The following is a 15,658-nucleotide window of genomic DNA, read 5'->3' on the forward strand; positions in this document are numbered from 1 at the left end:
AAGTTCTTTTAGTGATATGTAACATCCACCCACCCCCACTCCCACCCCCACCCCCAACAAACACAAAGAAAGGTGAAAAATTTGGTTGAAATTGCATTAAGTAAATTTGAGTGTAACGCATAGGGTAAATATTAAACTATCCAGAAAGTACAATATATTACAATTTTTTTACATATTAAAATTTATTGTGAATTTTTAGTCAAGTTTTTTTTTTATAGTTTAACTCTAAAGGGGAAATAACAACAATTAAAATGGACAAATATAATAATTTTCTACCCCTCTAACTGTTTTCTTTATCTTCTCGAGACACTTTGACCGTTTTTGAAAAGTTTGTTTTTTTGTTTGTTTTTTATAATTATGATGTTTGAATTAGTTTTGGGTGACTTGGTTAACTTCATTAATTTTCTTTAACTGAATTTAGAAAACATACATAGATATCTCATTAAAGTATGACCTATTTAAAATTTTAATCTTTATTTTTATTTGCTAATTTTAGCTTTAGGGTGTTTTCAATAAATATATGTTTAATTATGTTTGACTATATATTTCCTGCATTCCCTTTTATTTGTCATGTTAAAAAAAGTCGTTTTGATTAAAAGGGATTTTTGTTTTCAAAGTGACATACATATAAGAATCTTTATCTTTGAAATGATCTAGGAAGTAAGAAAAAATAAAAATAAGCAATGGTCTATCAGAAACTTGTACTTTTAGTTTAAGTTGATAAATTTGTAATTATAAACACTAATACTAGTTAATCATTATATACATCTTTTCTTTATTTAGGTTTAGTTTAGGTTTTAGGATTCCCATTAGGCATAAAGTGTTACTTTACTCTTTTAGATATCAACCAAAAATAAATTTAGCATTATTACATAAAGTGATTCATGTTTCGATTATTTCTTCTTTCTTTTTTCTTTCTGAGAAGTTCTTTTACCGACTTTTGTATTATTAATTTACATTATTAATTTTTATCTATCTAAAAAGTTACATATAAATGTATAAGATATGTATAATAAGTAAATAATACATGTAAATTTTGAATAGTAATTATAAATATATTTCGATCAAGTTAGAAAATGTATAATATAGATATAACTAATACTCTTATATAATATTTGTATATTGCCTAGCGACTATAAGTATTTTTGGATAGATATTCAAATATGTAAATTTCTCCTTAATTTAATCGTAAAAACTAATGTCAAATTATAAATATTTTTCTTTTCTTAATTATATATTTTAGATTGCAACGTTAGAAAAAATGAAGTTCACTTTGGTATCTAAATTATTGTTGTAGTTATTGTTAGCAACATGTAAAAGAAAGTCATTTTGATTAAATGGGATTTTGTTTCCCAAAGTAACATACATATAAAAATCTTTATTTTTGAAATGATCTAGAATGTATGAAAAAAAAATAAAATAAGCAATGTTCAATTAGAAACTCGTATTTTAACAAATATATTGCTCGCACTCTTAAAAATACAATTACATTCGTATTTAAATATTTTAATAATATACTATTTTTAAAAAAAAATAATATTTAAGTAATCTAAACAACATAATATTTAACTATCTTGATCATAAAAGTTGATGATCTCTTTGAGATTGAGTTAAAACAAAAAAAAGAACAATAATTTTGCATCAACCACAACATATGCTCAAACAATATAGCATCCACATCAATAAAAATCACTTTTATTTTCCTTATTCTCATTCACTTCCCTTCTATCTTCTTTCTTTCTCACTATTTCAAATTCTGGGAAGAACCAAAATTCCAGATTCAATATGGGACGATTAAATATTTAACAAATAGTAAGATTTATGGAGTAAGTCTTTTTCGTAAGTAAAACACGTATGAATATAATAACAAATTTATAGCATAATTTACGAATTTATATAGGGAAATAATAATATTTTTCTATTCAGATCGTATATGCTTATTAAGAAATTCACTTAATAATGGATAACAATAAAACTTAAACATTGAACAATATCACGTTGCATTATGTGAGATCGTCTTTACCTAAAATTTAGGTCGTCAAAACTGATACATTTCTACTTAATTATATATGTCTTCATCATTAATATTTTACAAGCTCTTTTAGTGATATGTCACCTCCATCTTCCACCCCCACCCCCACCCCCAAAACACACACAAAAAGGTGAAAAGTTTGGTTAAAATTGCTTTAAACAAACTTGAGTGTAACGTATAAAGTAAATATTAAACTATCCCGAAAGTATAATAAATTATAAAAATTTTACATATTAAAATGCATAGCGAATTTTTAGTCAAATTTTTAATAGTTTAACTCTAAAAGAGATATAACAACAATCAAAATGGACAAATATAATAATTTTCTACCCCTTTAACTGTTTTCTTTATCTTCCCGAGACACTTTGACTGTTTTTGAAAAGTTTGTTTTTTTATAATGATGATGTTTGAATGAGTTTTATGTAACTTGATTAACTTCATCAATTTCTTTAACTAAACACATACTTATCTCATTAAGAAATATGCAATTCATAACGTGTCTTTTTGACTATGAACTCAATAAATAATATATTTAGCTAACTTCTTATTTTATGAGGTTAAACTTTTCTTGAAGGTGTTAGAACTTGGTTATATAATTGTTCATTTGATGATGAAAGAGTTATATATATATATATATATATATATATGCAAACAAAAAAATGAAGTAATATGTTTGGTAGGAACTAACTAGGAATGATAATCTATGTAGATTAATTTCAATTGTACTTTGATGGAGATTGAACCGTTCAAGTGAAAAGATGGTAGGATTATGAAAATGTAACAAACAATTTCACAAATAGTAAGGTTCATGGAGTGAAACATGTATAAATATAATAACGAGTTTATATATAGGGGAGTAATAATATTTACCTATTCAGATCATATATCTTTATTAATAAATTCACTTAATAATAGATAAAAATAAAACTTAAACATTGAACAATGTCACGTTGCATTACGTAACCGTCTTTACCTAAAATTTGGATTGTCAAAGATAACACATTTCTACTTAATTATGTCTTGAAGTTTAATATTTTACAAGCTCTTTTTGTGATAGAACACCTTCATCCCCACCCCACCCCCAAAACACACACAAAAAGGTGAAAAGTTTGGTTAAAATTGTTTTAAATAAATTTGAGTGTAACACATTTGGTAAATATTAAACTATCCTGAAAGTACAATATATTATAAAAATTTTACATATTAAAATGTATAGCGAATTTTTAGTCAAATTTTTAATAGTTTAACTCTAAAAGGGATATAACAACAATTAAAATGGACAAATATAATAATTTTCTACCCCTTTAACTGTTTTCTTTATCTTCCCGAGACACTTTGACAGTTTTTGAAAAGTTTTTTTTTGGGGGTTTATTTTTTGTAATTATGATGCTTGAATGAGTTTTATATAACTTGATTAACTTCATCAATTTCTTTAACTAAATTTAGAGAAAACACATATTTATCTCATTAAAGTATGACCTGTTTAAAATTTTAGTCTTTATTTTTATTTGCTAATTTTAGCTTTAGGGTGTTTTCATTAAATATAAGTTGAATTATGTTTGACTATATATTTCTTCGTCCTCTTTTATTTGTCATGTTATACTGTTTGAAAGTTAATTTGATTAATTATTAAAGTTAAATTAGATTATGTTAATTCGTTATTTTACACCAAAAATATTGATATTAAATATAAATTATTGTGGTAGTTATTGTTAGCAACATGTAAAAGGAAGTCATTTTGATTAAAATAGATTTTTCTTTCCAAAGTGGTATATATAAGAATCTTTATCTTTGAAATAATCTAGGATGTAAGGAAAAAAATAAAATTAAGCAATTGTCAATCAGAAATTCATATTTTTAACTATATATTTCACACTCTTCCAAAATACAATTGCACGTGTATTAAAATCTTTTAATATTTAGCTAACTTCTTTGTGTTATGAGGTTATACTTTTGTTGAAGGTGTTGACCTTGGTTATATAATTGTTTATTTGACTTGTTGTTAGATGATGAAAGAGTTATCGTGAGGTATATATATTTATTGAACCGTTCAAGTGAAAAGATGGTAGTATTATGAAAATGTAACAAATAATTTCTTAAATAGTAAGGTTCATGGAGTAAAACACCTATAAATATAATAAAGATTTCATATATAGGGAAGTAATAATATTTTACCTATTCATATCTTACATGTTTATTAAGAAATTCACTTAATAATAGATAAAAATAAAACTTAAACATTAAATAATGTTACGTTGCATTATGTGACCGTTTTTACCTAAAATTTGGGTTGTCAAAGGTGACAGATTTATACTTAATTATGTCTTCAACGTTAATATTTTACGAGCTCTTTTAGTGATAGAACCTCCACCCCACCCCAAACACACAAAAATGTGAAGTTTGGTTAAAATTGCTTTAGAAAAACTTGAGTGTAACGCATTATTACACACAAAGAAAGAAGTGGATATATATACTTTGGAGGGTAAAGTTTCATAAACTTTTTAATTTATTAGTTTCTTATAATCTAACTTATTAATTTTAGGCCAATTAGCGATTGCAAAGAGTTGAATTTCAACCAAATTAAACACTTCAATTAATTAATTTGTGAACGTAGTTCTAAAGAAAGGAATTTGACCAAAAATATTGTGTTTCACATAATAGTTGTTGACTTGACGATTCAAATTTTAGAGGTAAAAAACTTCATGATAACGTAGTAGTATTTCAAATTTGACAAATAAAAACTACAAATATATCATCTTAAAATTTCATTTCAAATGTTAGACGTGAAATTTTAGAGGTAAAAAACTTTATGATAACGTAGTAGTATTTCAAATTTCACAAATAAAAACTACAAAGACATCATCTTAAAATTTCTTTTCAAATTTTAGACGTGAAATTTTAGAGGTAAAAAACTTCATGATAACGTAGTAGTATTTCAAATTTCACAAATAAAAACTACAAAGATATCATCTTAAAATTTCTTTTCAAATTTTAGACGTGAAATTTTAGAGGTAAAAAACTTCATGATAACGTAGTAGTATTTCAAATTTCACAAATAAAACTACAAAGACATCATCTTAAAATTCCATTTCAAATTTTAGACATGAAATTCCTTAGATAATATAGAGCTTCAAATTCCACAAGTGAAACTCTAAAATATCATCATGAAATTTCATGTGTTTGTCACTTAAAACGGGTGCATAGGGATCACGGGGACTGACTTTATAATCAGAGAAAGATAAGGGGCGTGGCTAGTGTGTCACTGGGTTGGTGGGGAACCTGTAGAAAGGGGGACGCGACTAACATGGTAAAATCACCATCATGAGCCTCCGTTACCCTTTGGGAGGCCTACGTCCCTCCTTTGGGAGGCCTACGTCCCATAGAAACTGTCTACTTGAGACGACTGTCTCTTAGGGTAACTTTGCCTTCTCAGCAAGTCTGACATGATACGTGCTCTATAAACGATTCGTATCAATGCAGACTTAGCTAAAGAAACGGTACAATGTAGAAGACAGACTCATCATAAGAAAGAAAGAAAGAAAGCATGATTATAGCATAGCAAAGACTAATTGCATTAACAGTTAACAGCTAATGTAGCAGAAAGTTTGGAAATCCAGTTGGATTGTCGATTTGAAAATAAACAACTACTCAACCACAGCCCCCCCCCCCCCCCTTAACATAGATTAAGTCTATAATTATAAGCAAGTTGAAGTCAAGAACTAGAGCTAACACCTAAAATCTGCCAGTCCAGATTTGTATCAGTCACGGCGAATCAAGAAGTTTTTCACATTTCATGGCCCCAGTATGTTGACATACCGTGCATTGGCTGAGGATCATTATGGATGGTTTGAGCAGCATTATGCATGGTTTGGGCAGCATCACCAAACAGTCCTGCTTCATTGATGAGAGGGCTACCAACGTTCTCATCGACTGACTTGCTTGAGGCACCCGGAGAAGGAGCATTCGTCTCAGCAACAGGAGCACCAACATTTACCACATTGGTAGGTGGAGTTGAGCATGGTGCCTCAAACACACGATTTTCCTTTTCAGGGGTGAAGGTACCCAAAACCAGCTGGTAGAGAAATGAAAATCGTTAGCAACTGTACAATTTGAACTCAAACATCATGGAAAGGATGGACCAAGGCTTTGGTCTAGTGAATAGAAAGCAACACACGATATGAAAGTTACACACTCATCACAGTTCGAGGTTTGAACCCAATCGCAAACAAAAGCCTGCTACTTAAGTGAAGGATAGAGAGGTGGGCTTATTTATACATCAAGTATCGAGCCATGCGTTACTGGTTTATTCAAAAGGAAAAGGAAAAAAAAATAAATGCAAGGACAGACGTAGTTAGAACAGCACCTGTCCTGGAGTGGCAGCAATGAGCATTCCAGAAATTATTCCACCCAAAACCCTACCATCTGGCCCAGACAGTGCCACGCCAATACCACCTGTTCTAGTACGGTTGCCATTAATTTCTGATAGAGAGAAAGACCCCCCTAATGAGATGATGTTAAATCGACCCTGCATATAAAGAATAACACCATGCTTAATGACCAATGCCAAATAGGTATGCTGGAAAATGACATTCAGTGTACATGCATTGATTATCTAAAAGGATATACTATACTGATTTTTTTCTCTTATGTCAAAAGCGCATAAAACTCATACAAACCTCGTAAGTCACAGTGTCACCACCTTGTACAGCCTGCTTGAGGGTGACACTGGATACGACTCCAGTTGCAGTTAGAATACAAACTACCGGTGGTCCTTGCAGTGAGAAATTCACTATCTTACTTGCAATGTCCTGCAGCCAAGGTAACAAATTTGCATCATTTAGTTAAGTCAACCAAAAAAATCACAAGAATGGTACTTCAATTCAAGTAAGCGTTGAACAAGAATTTTGACGATGGATAAGATAAAAACATTACATATAGTTACATTAGACTTCTCATTTATAATAAATGAGGCCGTGAGCCCCACAAAATTTATGTCATGATTCACTGCTCTTTCTCCACCTTCCTCCTCCAGTAATCTTACATCAACCTCCCACCCCCACCCTCCCCTCACCACTAAATCCCATAACGCCACAGTGGCAGACTCGAAATTTGCACTTTTTTAAAAACTCAACCCTTTATCGGACCAACCAATCAAATCTTAATTCTACGGGGATTAGGCGCAGGAAGTTACAGGAGGAAAAGCAAACAAAAAACTTGTGGAGGAAATTTGTAGGAAACACAACTCTACCCGTAAAAAATGACGATACTTGCACAGATAAAGACAGAAAAAGAAAGCCTTCATAATGCAGATATTGAAGATAATAAATAACAACCAGATGCAACAAAATACGCTTAGAATCTTTTGTAAGCACAAAACTAGGGGCACATTTTGTTTTACGAAAAAACTTTTCACAGATAAAAGACAATGCCGTAGCCCACTTTATGTTTAACCAAGCACAACTCAATCACAAAGATACTACACCACCTTCGACAACATCTGATAAAAAATGCTGAAAAGTACATCCTCCAAGTAATTCATTAAAATGTTTGAGATCAAAAAAAAAGAAAGAAAGTAGTTTTATTAAAACATAAGTAGGATAAGGAAAAACAAAAATCAAATGCAACTAGAAAGAAAGATTAAGATGGAAGGATCAGGATGTAACGTATGATGATAAAAGGGAAAAAAATAAAGATGCTTGGAAAGAACACAAAAACCGAAACCCTGATGCTGTCACATGAACTCACAACTGTAGTTATTGGATGTACCAACAAAGACAAAAAAAAAAAAGAATCCGACAAAAAAGAAAAAAAAATACAGACGTAAGCTAGTTTTTCCGTTTCCTCTCTGAATGAACTCGAAACTCAAGCATTTTGCAGAACAAGAATATACAGCATTTGTAAAATACACAAGTTAATCACAGAGTAATCGAAAGATGTCTTACATCCCCGGTGTGCACAGGCATCACATACGGTGTAAATCCATATCCAACTGTACCTGCCAACCAAATTAAGTGAACTTTGGATTAGAAGCTAGATTCATAATCCCAAATTAGAACCTAGATACATAATTGAAACAGTAATGAAACACATATACCTAAACCTTCTACTTGTTTACATCATCAATGTATACAAGTTAAACTCTTTACTTTATGAATGTATACAAGTTAACTCCTTCCCCAAACTAGACGATGGATACATGATCATATATACAAGTTAAATTCTTTAATTTATGAATGTATACAAGTTAACTCCATTCCCAAACTAGACGATGGATACATGATCATATATACCTAAAGCTTCAACAAGTTAAATTTATGGATGTATATAAGAAAACAAACAAATATATATATATATATATATATACCTAAAGCTTCTTTCTTTGTCTTCTTTCCAGGTGGCCTTCCACGGACCTTCTTAGAAGAGGGTTTTCCAGAAGAAGAACCAGCCTCGTTAACACCGCCAACGCCAGAATTAGCCTGATTCACCGGAATTTGAGTAGCAGAAACACCGGAAACATTGTTACCATCAGTTTTATTCTTCCTGGGACGACCCCTCTTCTTCTTAGCCCCAGCAACAGCCCCAGAAACAGCCCCAGCAGCAAGCCCAGCCCCAGCCCCAGCAGCAGCAGATGATGATCCATCATCAACAAAAATGGGATTTGGGTTTTGATCAGGAACTGAATTGAAGGGGAATTGAAAGCTAAGCTGATGTTCCGGTGGAAGAGGAACCACAGTTAAAGGCATAACGAACTGATTGAGCTGGTCTTGTTGGATGGGTTGGAACTGGGGTGGTGGTGGTGGTGGGGTTGGTGGTTCCACCCCCATTGTTCCATGGCTAAGTGGAGGTAAGGGTGGTAGTTGAAATTGGGAAGGGTGGTGTGCAAATGGGGATTCTTCAGAATCCATTGAAGAGAAAAAGAGTTACACTGAACAAAAAAAGAAAACAGGGAAGAAGAAGAAGCTAATTTTTCACTATTCTAAACCAAAAAAGGAGAAAGGGGGAAAACATGACTTATATTTGCTATTTTTTAGTTTTTTCATTAAATATAATGTTTGACTATCCATTTTATTTTTAATTTGATTAATTTTTAAAATTAAAATTAGATTGTGTTAAAATATAGATATTCAAAATTATTAATTTTTGTATATATTTAAAATGGACAGATATAATAAAACATTTTTCTTATCTTCCCGAGACATGTTGACTGCTTTTGAAAAGTTTGTTTTTTTTTTGTTTTTTATAATTATGATTTTTGAAATAATTTTTTATATATATTAATATGATTAAAAATGTATTATGAATTGTTAGTCAAAATTTTTATAATTTAACTCTAAAACAGAAATAACAACAATTAAAATGGACAGATATAATAATTTTCTCCCCTTCTTACTGTTTTCTTTATCTTTTCGAGACACATTGACCGTTTTTGAAAAGTTTTTTTTTTTAATAATTATGATGTTTGAGTAATTTTTTATATATATTAATATGATTAAAAAAATGTATTGTGAATTGTTAGTCAAAAATTTTATAATTTAATACTAAAAGAGAAATAACAACAATTAAAATGGACAGATAGAATAATTTTCTACTCCTCTAACTGTTTTCTTTATCTTTCCGAGACATGTTGACTGTTAATTGAAAAGTTTATTTTTTTTGTTTTTTTATAATTATGATGTTTAAAATAATTTTTTTATATATATTAATATGATTAAAAATGAATTGGGAATTGTTAGTCAAATTTTTATGGATCAACTCTAAAAGAGAAATAACAACGATTAAAATGGATAAATATAATAATTTTCTACCCTTCTTACTGTTTTCTTTATTTTTCCGAGACACATTGACTGATTTTGAAAAGTTTTTTTCTTATAATTATGACGTAAGAAATTATTTTTTTTATATACTAGTATGTTACAAATGTATTGTAAATTGTTAGTCAAATTTTTATAATTTAACTCTAAAAAAAAACAATAATTAAAATAGATAAATATAATAATTTTCTACCATTCTTACTGTTTTCTTTATGTCCTGAGATACATTGATCGTTTTTGAAAAAAAATAAAAATAAATATGACGTTAAAAATTATTTTTTTATATACTAATATGACTAAAAATGTATTGTGAATTGTTAGTCAATTTTGTATAGATTAACTCTAAAAGAGAAATACAATTAAAATGGACAGATATAATAATTTTTTACCCCTCTAACTATTTTCTTTATCTTCCCGAGGCACATTGGCCGTTTTTGAAAAGTTTTTTGTTTTTGTTTTTTATAATTATGATGTTTGAAATAATTTTTTTATATATTAATATGATTAAAAAATGAATTGTGAATTGTTCATCAATTTTTTTTATAATTTAACACTAAAAGAGAAATAACACCAATTAAAATGGACAGATATAATAATTTTCTACCCCCCCCCCCTAACTGTTTTCTTTGTATTACCGAGGCACATTGACCGTTTTTGAAAAGTTTATTTATTAGTTTTTGTTTTTTATAATTATGATGTTTGAAATAATTTTTTATATATTAATATGATTTAAAAATGTATTATGAATTGTTAGTCAAAATTTTTATATTTTAACACTTAAAGAGAGATAACAATAATTAAAATGGACAGATATAATAATTTTCTACCCCTCTAACTGTTTTCTTTATATTCCCGAGACACATTGACCGTTTTTGAAAAGTTTATTTTTTTTTGTTTTTTATAATTATGATATTTGAAATAATTTTTTATATATTAAATATATGATTAAAAAATGTATTTTGAATTGTTAGTTAAAAATTTTATAGTTTAACTCTAAAAGACAAATAACAACAATTAAAATGGACAAATATAATTATTTTTTACCCTTTTTTAAATTTATAATTATGATGTTTGAATAATTTTGCGTGACTTGATTAAATTCACTAATTTCTTTAACTAAATTTAGAGAAAATACATAGGTATCTCATTAAAGTAAGATCTGTTTAAATTGTTATCTTTATTTCGATTTGATAATTTTAGCTTTAGGGTGTTTCATTAAATATATGTTTGACTATATATTTCGTCTCATCTCCTTTTATTTGTCATGTTACACTATTTAAAAGTTAATTTGATTTATTTTTAAAGTTAAATTAGATTATGTTAATTCGTTAATTTAAACAAAAAAATATAGATATTCAAAAATATCCAGAAAAGTACAATAAATTGCAAATTTTTTGCATATCAATGTGATAAAAAAATGCATTGTAAATTGTTAATCAAATTTTATATAATTTAACAATTAAAAGAAAATTATGACAAATAAAATGGACAAATATAGACATTTTCTACTACTCTAACTATTTTTTTAATCTTCCGTAGACAATTTGACCATCTTTGAAAAGTTTGTTATTTTTTATTTTTTATAATTAAGGTGTTTGAATGAGTTTTATTTGTTAATTTTAGCTTTAGGATGTTTTCATTAAATATAAGTTTTGATTATGTTTGACTATATATTTCCTCCCATTTCCATTTATTTGTCATGTTGCACTATTTGAAAGTTAATTTGATTAATTTTAAAAGTTAAATTAGATTGTGTTAATTAGTTATTTTAAACAAAAAAATATATATATTCAAAAACTATCTAGAAAATACAATAAATTGTAAATCTTTTTTACATATTAACATGATGAAAAAATGTATTGTAAATTGTTAGTCAATTTTTTATAGTTTGACTCTAAAAAAGAAAATTATATCAATTAAAATAGACAACTATAGTAATTTTCTAACCCTTTAATTTTCCCTAAGACACTTTGACTATTTTTGAATTTTTATTTTTTATTTATAATTATGATGTTTGAATGAGTTTTGCATGACTTGATTAACTTTATAAATATCTTTAATCAAATTTAGAGAAAATGCATAGTTACCTCATTAAAGTAAGACCTGTTTTTTAAAACAGAAAATATATTTGGCAAAACACTATTTTGGCATGAAATGACACGAGCAACAAATTTGAGGTATTTTCATAATTTCTCTGAAACGGTAAGAGTGATTGGATAAGTTCATTAATTTGTTGTACCCAAATTATCCTCAAAAGTAAAATCATTACACTTTAAAAATAATACAACTTCTGAAAAATGCAACCTACAATTATTACTTTTCAGTTCATATTACCCAAGAAGTGACTGACAATACTTATATGAGGCTTCATTTATATTGTGATGTGCAAAGTATTGTTTTTCTCTCTCTTCTTTAACAAATTTTCTCTTTCTTACTTCTTTTTCTTTGACTTTTCATATCAGTTCACACTGGTCAAAAGGTAGCTGACAATATTTATATGAGGCTCCATTTATATATGCATGATCAAGTTATAATTGTGTAACACATTAGTTATGGTACATGTCAATTTTTGATCAATTTATCTTCACATTTTAAGGGTAAACTATATTTATTTATTCTATTTCATTTTAAATTTCCTTGTGATATTCATTAAACAATTGATATAGCGAGACTAAATAAATTTTCTTTCATAATTGTGACTGAATGCTATTGCAGCGCGAATGGTTATGGTTTAAACGAATAGTCAATAGGTCATGAGTTCGAATCTAGACGTGGTCCCAATTTTAAGTATATTTTTAAAAAAATTAGACTTTTTGAAACTTTTAAGATTTAAATAATTTTTAATTTCTTACTTTTTTTTGGTAAATAAGATATTAAAGTATATATTTGGACCCTCTTCACAAAAGTTAAATTTTATTTATTATTATAAATCGAATCATTGTGATGAAAACAAATAAAAAGGATATAATATTATATGAGTCATGCTCCCTCACAAATACAAGTAAATTGAATGTGATTATATATACATGATCAAGTTATAATTGTGTAATATAATTAGTTATGATACATGTCAACCTTTGATCAATTTATGTTCATATTTTAGGGTTATTAGACTATATTTATTGATAATATCTCATATTAAATTCTCTAGTGATGTTATCAAACAATTTATATAAAGAGATTAAATAAATTTTCTTTTGTAGTTATGATTGAATGCTATTGCAGCGCGAGTGGTTAGAACTTAATTGAATAGTTAATAGATCACAAGTTCAAATCTAGGTTAGGTCCCAATTTTAGGTATTTTTATAGAAAAATTAGACTCTTTGAAACTTTTAGGATTTAAATAATTTTTAATTTTATATTTTTTTTGGCAAATATGATTGTAAAAGTTTATATTTGAATTGTTTCACAAAAATTAATGATTTTTCATTATTATAAGTCGAATCACTATGATGAAAATAAATGTAATGGGTATAGTATTATATGAATTGTGCTCTCTCATAAATACAAGTCAATTGAATGTGATTATACATGCATGATCAAGTTATAATCGGATATAACATAATTAGTTATGGTACATGTCACCTTTTGATCAATTTATCTTCACATTTAGGGGTTATAGACTATATTTTTTGATAATATCTCATTTAAAGTCCTTGTGATATATAAAGAGATTAAATAAATTTTCATTGGTAATTATGAACGAATGTTATTGCAGCGCCAATGGTTAAAGATTAAACGAATAGCTACAGATCACGAGTTCGAATCTAGGCTAGGTTCTGATTTTAGGTATTTTTTAAAATAAATTAAAATCTTTGAAGATATTAGTATTTAAATAATTTTTAATTTTATATTACTTTGGTAAATATAATTGTAAAAGTTTATATTTGGATTGTTTCACGAAAAATAAAAAAATTTCACTATTATAAGTCAAATAATTATGATGAAAATGAATACAATAGATATAGTATTATATGAGTTATGTTCTCTCAAAAATATAAATTAGATCAATTGAATGTGATTATATATGCATGATCAAGTTATAATCGGATAATACAATTAGTTATGGTACATGTCAATCTATAATCAGTTTATCTTCATATATTAGGGGTTATGAGACTATATTTATTGATGATATTATATTTAAAATTTTCTAGTGATATTCATTAAACAACTAATATGAAAGAGAGTAAATATATTTTCTTTCGTAATTATGAATGAATGATATTGCAACGCGAATGGTTAAAGCTTAAACGAATAGTCTATAGCTCACGAATTCGAATCTAGTTTATGTCCCAATTTTAGGTCTTTTTTTTTAAAAAAAAAACAGACTCTTTGAAACTTTTAGAATTATTATAATTTTTAAATTCATTTTTTTTTGTAAATAAGATTGTAAAAGTTTATATTTGCATTATTTCACGAAAATTGAAGATTTTTCATTATTATAAGTCGAATCATTACGATGAAAATAAATTTAATGAATATAGTATTATATGAGTCATGCTCCCTCACAAAACAAGTTAATTGAATATGATTATATATGTGTGATCAAGTTTTAATTGGGTAATACAATTAATTATGGTACATGTCAACCTTTGATCAATTTATCTTCACATTTTAGTAGTTATTAGACCATATTTAATGATAGTATATCACTTTAAATTTACTAGTGATATCTAATAAATAACTAATATGAAAGAGAATGAATACATTTTCTTTCGTAATTATGAATAAATTTTATTGCAGCGCAAATTGGTAAAGGTTAAACGAATAGCGTATAGATCAGGAGTTCGAATCTAAGTTTAGGTCCCTAATTTCAGGTATTTTTTTAATTTTTTTTAAGTCTATAGGTCACGAATTTTTTTTTCCCCAGGCGTATCGTATGCACCATCAGAATCTTCATGATTTTGGGACAACAAACTATCATCCTCATCTAACCCCAAAACATATTCAATACTTCATTTAATTGACTATACTGATATTCGGAACCATATTGTTAAAATTATATAAATCTAACAATAAAATAATTTTTTTTAAAAAAAATGAATCAACAAAATAAAATCAAACTGATGAGTGAAGTAAAGAAGAAAAAGTAAAGTAAAAGACAAGGTAAATAAATTAAGAAAAAGTCAAGAGTTATTTTCTTTTTTTGCGGGGGAAAACAAGCGATTTTGGGGCCAAAGGGCTATTTGATCATTTACCCCTATCTTGTCAATTCATGCCAAAAAAATGTCTTGCCGTTTAGCAATACTTTTTTTTAAAAAAGATACTTTATGGGTTCCTAGTATCCCCTTAAACAATTTTAAAGTGTTGTAAATAACTCTTTTTTCCAGTCACCCTCAATTTCTAGAAAAGAAGTGCAATCATACACCAAATTTTATCTGACACGTGTTAAATTGAAACTTTTAATCTTTATTTTTATTTGCTAAGTTTAGCTTTAGGTTCTTTTCATTAAATTCAGATTTAATTATGTTTGAGTGTGTGTGTGTGTGTATGTATATATATATATATATATATATATATATATATATATATATATATATAAAGTTACAAAGGTTTTGCTAGAATTGTTTTTGTTTTGAGTGATACATATTTTCTCCGTCTATTTTTTTTATCATGTTACGTTTTTAAAAGTTAATTTGACTAATTATTGAAGTTATAATTTTAAATTACATTAATTCGTTCTTTTAAACAAAAAATGTAGATATTAAAAAACTATCCAAAATCTACAATAAATTGTAATTCTTTTACATATAAATATAATAATGCATTGTAGATTTTCAGTCAAAGTTTTTATAGTTTGACTCTAAAAATA

At 27.3% G+C, this 15,658-nt stretch overlaps 1 protein-coding gene across 1 annotated transcript; it reads right to left on the reverse strand.

Moving 5' to 3' along the window:
- Nucleotides 1-5,580: 5,580 nt before the first annotated feature.
- LOC101254508 (AT-hook motif nuclear-localized protein 10-like) lies at nucleotides 5,581-9,153 on the reverse strand. Its single transcript, XM_004244652.5, has 5 exons — nucleotides 8,397-9,153; nucleotides 7,975-8,027; nucleotides 6,709-6,840; nucleotides 6,396-6,557; nucleotides 5,581-6,104 (listed from the first exon to the last, which is right to left on the reverse strand). Exons 1-5 carry the CDS (start codon nucleotides 8,935-8,937, stop codon nucleotides 5,817-5,819), a joined length of 1,176 nt encoding a protein of 391 aa, XP_004244700.2. The 5' UTR covers nucleotides 8,938-9,153; the 3' UTR covers nucleotides 5,581-5,816.
- Nucleotides 9,154-15,658: the final 6,505 nt, after the last annotated feature.

Source organism: Solanum lycopersicum, chromosome 8, assembly GCF_036512215.1.
Source record: "Solanum lycopersicum chromosome 8, SLM_r2.1".
Lineage (NCBI taxonomy): Eukaryota > Viridiplantae > Streptophyta > Magnoliopsida > Solanales > Solanaceae > Solanum > Solanum lycopersicum.

What these genes read in the sequence shown, in the direction of transcription:
- LOC101254508 (XM_004244652.5), bottom strand. Translation starts at nt 8,937, where the DNA reads ATGGATTCTGAAGAATCCCCATTTGCACACCACCCTTCCCAATTTCAA. An exon ending in TGCCTGTGCACACCGGGGAT is followed by an intron (nt 6,841 to 7,974) that starts GTAAGACATCTT and finishes CCTTGGCTGCAG; the next exon opens with GACATTGCAAGTAAGATAGT. An exon ending in TTGCTGCCACTCCAGGACAG is followed by an intron (nt 6,105 to 6,395) that starts GTGCTGTTCTAA and finishes TTTCTCTACCAG; the next exon opens with CTGGTTTTGGGTACCTTCAC.